Raw genomic sequence first — 6,861 nt, 5'->3', positions numbered from 1 at the left:
AAAAAAAGGTGTCTCAAAAGGTAGGGGGTAGAAAGTCACAGCAGTTCGCACATACTTTTTTTTCCTGTATCAGCTTTAGTATCAGTCTGTCCAATGGTCTCCCCAAAACCTACTTCCATTTTTGTTAGAATTTTGTTAGATGCATTTATTGATTTGGGAGAGGTTATGTTGCCGGAGCCGCCAAGGGAAATGCTAACGCTGAGCAGGATGGGGTAAAGGAAGGACTTTATCGTGTCGACACTCGGCTCAGTGGGTTCACATCCAGAGCCTGAGCCCCAAACAAAGGCCACGCAGGGCTTGTGTATGTTTCCAGAGTACCCAGTGTACATGGCGGTTGGTTTCTTTTCTGAAAAATGCGAGCAGGGCAGTTTTACAGAAGTAGAAGTGCAGCAAGAGGGAGGGAGGGCGTATCAGGGGCTTTCCATTCTCTTAAGTTTCATTTTCTCAAAACCGGGTGTGTCCTGCCTCAGTCACAGCTCTGGAAGTTGAGCCTTTGCACCCAGGAAGATAACATGTCTCTCCACTGATGGCAGCCTTGCTTTGATAACCTTCAGTGAACTGTTGTGGTTTCTCTCTAGAGCTCCTATGGCATCATGTGACATTTGTCCTGAGGCACTCAGTAGCTCTGTCATTAATGCGAATGTGGGACGTTTTCCCAATTTCTAACTAGTCACGGTTCTTGCAAAAGAATGGGATTGGGTTTTGGGTGCTTTGTTGGCTGTTGTTATTATTTTTGTCGATTTTAGTTGAATCCAGCCACTTTCCTAAATTGTGTTATGGAGGTTTTCTTGTTGTACCGTCATATTCACAAATATCGATAAATCTTTTTGTCAACATTTATATACTGTTTATTTCATTTTCTTGTCTTATTTCAAAAGCTGGAGCCTCTAAAAATGTGGATACCAGAAGTAAAGTGAGCATGGCTGTCTTGTTCCTGACTTGAATGGAAATGTGTGTAGTATCCACCCACTTAATGTGACGTTGCAGATCAAATTCAAAAAAACCAAACTCACTGCCGTCAAGTTGATTCTGACTCACAGCAACCCCCACTGGGTTTCCAAAGCTTGTAAATCTTTACGGAAGCAGATTGTCCTATCTTTCTCCCACAGAGTGGCTGGTGGGTTCAAACCACTGACCTTTTGGTTAGCAGCCAAATGCCTTAACCACCACACCCCCTGAGCATCTTGATGGTGCAGAGGATGTCTGGTTAATCCTCTTGCATGGTTAGGATATTGTCTTTCTCTATAGTTTGTCCGGGAGCTCTGGTAGCATAGTGGCTAAAGCACTTGACTGCTAACCAGAAGGCTGGCGGTTCAAACCCACCAGCCACTCCTCGGAAGGAAGGTTGGGCAATCCTACTTCCGTAGTGATACTGCCTCGGAAACCCAAGGAGGGGTCATTATGAGTCGGGGCCAACTCGACGGCACATAACATAACAACATAGTTCATCCATTTTACTCTAGGCCATTTTTTAAGATTATATTCATTTTGTTGTTACTGTGGTTGGGAACATACACAGCATGGACGAGGCAGGACGTGAACAACACTCTGTGAGCTGCGCAGCCAGCTTCACCCTCCTTTTCTGAGTTGTTCTTCTTCCATTAACGTCAACTCACTGCCCCGAGGTTCCTGTCCGATCTCTCAAATTGCCATTGTAATTTGACCCTGCGTGGGGACATCTTGAAAAGGCACAAGGCTCAAGGCATGTGTGCCATTTTAATAGTTGCTGAATTGTGTCAGTGTCCTTGTGAATGAAATTGGAAGATTTGCCAATTCTTGAAGCACCCTTAAACTCAGAATAAATGCTAGTTGGTCTTGACGTTTCATTTTTACATATATCGCTAGACTAAATATTCCTAATATCTTTTCTAGAGTTTTTCTGTTAACGGCCATATATTAGATTGGCTTAAGTTTTCTTTCCATGTGTTTTCTTTCCCCGTCTTTGATAACATGTCGTGGTACCTAGTGCTACCAAAACAAAAATGTCACACACGGGCGGCCTTAAAGGACGGAAATTCGGGTTCCTGTGGTTCTGAAGGCTGAGGGTCCCACTCAGGGTCCAAGCTGGGTCTGCTCCTTCTCTAAGCCCTTTCCTAGTTCCTGGTGACTGCTGGCTGTCCTTACCATTCCTGGGCTTGAGGATGTACCGTCCCCACTGTCTGTCTCCCATCTGTGTGTCTGGTCTGGTCTGTGTTTTTTATGACTCAGAAGGGATTAGGTTTTGGACCCACCCTGTTGGCTATGACCTCACTGACACAACCAAGAACAACTTTACTTCCACACAGGATCCCGTCCATGGATCCAGGGTCCAGGACGCCAACACGTGTTTGCAGGAGAGAAGAGGAGGACACAGCTCAGAGTCCTTAACACGCAATGAGTTGAATCCACGTATCTCCTTCTGTGTTCTCAAATAATCTGACTTATGTAGACAACACCGCTTCCTCCAGGGATACAGCATGTCATCAAACCACATAGGCCTGACACCATTTTAACAGCGGACGGTATATCTTTAACAGCCTTCTTGATGTCTTGAAGCATGTCTTTTGTGATTACCTGTCTATGCAGAGTTTTAATACTTAAGTTAAATTTACTTATCTGTATTTTGCTAGAAAACTATCCAGTCACCTCTACAGTTTAAAATACACTAACCTGAGGTTGCACATAACACTGTGTTAGAATTCTTCCGTATCTGTTGTCATAGTGATAACAAGGGCAGTCTGCTTTGGGCCTTAACTCTGTCCCAGAGCCGTCACTCACATAGTCACTTCATGGGTAGTTGAGGAAACTGAGGCAGCCAGGACTCAGTGGCTGGGTGGGTCCCGCAGCCAGCTGGAGGCAGAGTTGGGGCAGGGACGCAGCACTCTCCACGCTGGGCTCCATCCCCCACACTCCTTCCGGCTGGTCCTCAGGCCCCAGGTGTGGGGAGCACCATGCTAGGCTCAGGCACAGGCTCACACCGGGAAGAGGTTCCTGCACGCAGGGTGCCGGAGCCCTGGAATGTTAAGGAAACGCGTCATTAGCCCCTTGAATTCCAAAATGGCATCAGTAGAAAGGCATCTGTTCACTTGCCTCTGCCTCCAGTGAGCAGGAAAAGCCATTGTTACCTCTCGCAGGGAAAACGTGGGAGGTTAGGGTAGAGGCCAAGGTGTGTGTGTGTCCAGGTTTTTGAGGAGCAGGTCCTACATTTGATAGGAGTTCATCAGTAAAATTATGCGGACCTTTTCTGTCCCAAAGGATGGTAATTAGTGTGTGTGTGTGTGTGTGTGTGTGTGTGTGTGTATACCCAAACACCCACTGCCATCGAGCTGGACTGACTCATAGAGACCCCTCCTCAGGTTTCTGAGATGGTATCACTACGGAAGTAGATTGCCCAACCTTCCTTCTGAGGAGTGGCTGGTGGGTTTGAACCGCCAGCCTTCTTGTTAGCAGTCAAATGCCTTAGGCCCTGCGCCACCAGAGCACCTATATCTGTATCTGTATCTATGCAGTAGCAGCTGTTACGTGCCATTGGGTTGACCCTAGAGGACAGGGTAGAACTGCCCCACAGGGTTTCCTTGGTTGCAACCTTTACAGGGGCGCGTGCCAGGTCTTTTCTCCTGCAGAGCAGCTGGTGGGTTCAAACTTGTTGTTGTTTTCATTCTGGTGGTTCCATGTCCATTAATCTAGTCTCCCTGCCCCCTTACATTCTCATCTTTGCTTTATCGTCATTGTTGACCGTTTGGTCTCAAATACATGATTTTTTAAAGAAGCACAGTACTCAGGATTGATATTCTTTATTTTTTAAGCAATCTGTTATTTAGCTAAAATGTCCTCAGGGGCTAGCTTTGGTTCAAGATTTAAAGGGTGTATCTCAGGGCCATGGTCTCAGGGAGCCCTTCAGTCTCCACTGGTCCAGTAAGTCCGGTTTCTTTAAGAATTTGAGGTCTATTCCTTGTTTTTTTTACCGTGCGATCAGGGTCTGCCTTTCATGGCCCTGATCAGAATGGTCGGTAGTGATAGCTGACCACCATCTTGTTCTTCTGGTCTCAGAGTAGAGAAGACCATGGTTCGTGTCGACGGTTAGTGCTGTAGACTGAGTCTGTCTTCTGACTCTGGTTTCCTTTCTTCCCTTTTGTTCTGGGACTTACAATTTATTAACTGGACCAATTCTCTATCCTGTTTTGCCCAGACTGCTGCCGAGTGGGCTGAGAAGATGCCCACGGCCCCCCTGCTGCCCACGTCCCCACCACCCAGGGACATGGGCAGGAGAGACATCCTGGCTTGCCTCCACAAGGCAGTGACCACACACTACAATGCCATCGCCCAGGAGTTCAAGAACTTCGACACCATGAAAACCAACACTGCCTCCAGGGACGAGTTCAGGGCCATCTGCAATCGCCACGTGCAGATTCTGACGGATGAGCAGGTAAGACACGCGCTGGGTTCGCCTCCTGAGCTCCGTGGTGTGGGCAGCGACCCGACATCTCCCAGGGCATGGCAGTGAGAGTTTAGGGCTGGGCTCTCTGTTTAAACTACATGAAGTTTTGGGTCTGGCTTTTGGTTTTAATCCTACCAGACATTCACTGAGCCTTGTGTTGATGTTGTTGTTGGGTGCCGATCAAGTGGATTTGGCTCACAGTGACCCTGTGTGACAGAGCGGAACTGCCCCATAGGGTTTCCGAGGCTGTGTGACCTTTACGGGGACAGGTCACCTTTCTCCCATGAGCCTCTGGGAGGGTTCCAGCCGCAGACCTTCAGTGACCAGCCAAGCCGCTCCTTTTTGTTTAGGTAGTAGGTGTGAATTGCACCATTGCAGTCGGGAACGAATGAATGAATGAAATAATCCGCGGGGCTGCTAGCGGTTGCTTTCCGACTCTGGGGCTGCTGCCGTAAGCACGCCCCCAGCAGGGCTCTCCGCTGCTCACAGGCTGGACCTGGAGCCAGGACTTCTAGGGTCCCCCCACCCATCACAGGACCCCAGCAGAGGGGCTCAGCAGTCCCCCCTCGAGGACTGTGCTGGGCTCTGTCTTCGCGTAAAGCCTTTGGCGGCTGGCCTTCCTGACCATGCAAGGCCCAAGCCCTTCCCAACAGATGGGGTCCCACTCTGTACTACAGCTGTAGGAGGGGGAGCTTGGAGAGACTTCAGTTGCTACCCACACTACATGTCAGCAGTGTCTGGGATCACTGTGCTCCTCACAGCACCCCCAGAGAGGCAGCAGCGGCCCCCCAGTGAACCCAGAGCATCAAGGGACAGTCACCGACGTGGTTTCCTCTGACCCGGAAATGCCCTGCTGCCCATCCCCCACCCCAGTGAATCAGTCCCCCTCTCCACAGAATAAACCAAAACCAAACCCACTGCCATTGGGTCGATTCCAACTCATAGCGACCCCCGTTGAATTTCCGAGGCAGTAAATCTTTACGGGAAGTAGATTGCCCAGTCTCCCTTCTGCAGAGTGGCTGGTGGATTGAACTGCCAACCTTCTGGTCAGCAGCCCCATGCCTTATGCCTTGCGTCAGCAGAGTGCCTTCTCCACAGAATAGATAAAAGTATGGTCCAGAATGCTCACAGCGGCCCCTCTGCCCCGTTCCCTCCTGGTGAGGGGGGCAGGGACCTGAGGGAGGAACTGTACACACGTCCCAACACTTCATATGTGGTCCTAAGATGGACACCACTGGGAGAGGGAACAGCACTTGCAGAGAACTAAACCACATGATTTTAGGCAGGCCGGCTCGGCTTTCAACCCTGCTTCTGTCTTCTCCAGCTGTGTGACCTTGGACAGGCCCCTTCCCCTCTCTGAGCTTCCGTGTCCTCTCTTCTAGGCAGCCTGGCCTTACTCAGCAGCTGCCCTTTGCTGACCACACCTTCACCTGGTGGAGCCTGCCACTCCCCCCGCCCAGGCCCCTGCCACCCCTGACCATCGGGCGAGCCTCCTTGCTTGTACTTAGGTGTGTAGCTGTCTGTCTCCACCAGGCAGAGAGTGCCCTGACGGCAGTGAGGAGCCACCTATGTATTCATGTAGTGGGGCCTACTGTGTACCAGGCGAGGATGCTGGGCCCTGGGGAATGGGTTGGGCCTGCTCCCAGCCTTCCTGGAACCGCCTTTAGGGGAGGAGAGAGACGTTAAACACTGGTTGTCCATCACTCGTGAGACCACGGAGCTGCTCTCTGCACACTGAAAGAGCAGATAGACCCGGGGCTCAAGGAAGGGTCTCCCGAGAACTGGACATGGGATCACGGGAGGGGCCCCAGAGAAGAGACAGGAGAGAGTGACACAGGCAGCGAGCACAGCCAGAGCAGGAAGAGTGAGCAAAGCCCAACTGAGCTGGTGTGAAACACGCAGGCCCTGCCCTCCTGGAGTCTACGTTCTCAGGGGGCAGCCAGACAAGAAATAAGGTCGGTGGAATGATGTCTCAGCCTCCACAGGACGGTAAACCGACACGTGGGTGGTCATCTGGGGCAGCAGACTTAGCAATTCCTTGACTTCTGTTGGTTTTCATTTTCTGTGTAATCAGGGTCAGGTTGCTTTTTCTTTCTCTCTTAATTTAGTGCGTATAGATTTTAAAGTGTTACATCCTGCTAGTGAATTGAACCTTCTGTCATTACACAAAGAATAACCTTCTTTGTGCCTGGAAAATCGTTTGTGACTTAAAGTCTGTTTACTTAACATTAATGCGACACCTCAGTTTTCTTTTTATCACTTGCTGTGCCATCCTTTTGACCTTCGGCCCTCCTGTGATTTACCAAGGTTAACAATCTCTGCCCTTGGTTTGGCACGTTCAGTCTGTTTACATTTATTGTGATTCCTGATGGATCTGCCTTGGCTGTGTTACACTGTGGTTTCTGTTTGACCCCCATCTCTTACTTTTTTTTTTTTTTTTTTTT

General features: G+C 49.7%; 1 protein-coding gene across 1 annotated transcript in view; it reads left to right on the top strand.

Annotated features, from left to right (window-relative positions):
• The window catches only part of EFCAB6 (EF-hand calcium binding domain 6), a 200,985-nt gene that overhangs the window by 161,315 nt on the left and 32,809 nt on the right, over positions 1–6,861 (top strand). The window contains exon 14 of the mRNA XM_007941797.1: positions 4,169–4,405. Coding sequence (XP_007939988.1) covers positions 4,169–4,405 — 237 coding nt within the window. The remainder of the gene's footprint in view (positions 1–4,168; positions 4,406–6,861) is intronic.

Source organism: Orycteropus afer, unplaced genomic scaffold (assembly GCF_000298275.1).
Source record: "Orycteropus afer afer isolate SDZICR_OR568_19922 unplaced genomic scaffold, OryAfe1.0 scaffold00083, whole genome shotgun sequence".
NCBI lineage: Eukaryota > Metazoa > Chordata > Mammalia > Tubulidentata > Orycteropodidae > Orycteropus > Orycteropus afer.
The sequence above is the reverse complement of the archived record's forward strand: the minus strand, read 5'-3'. Positions and strand labels throughout refer to the sequence as shown.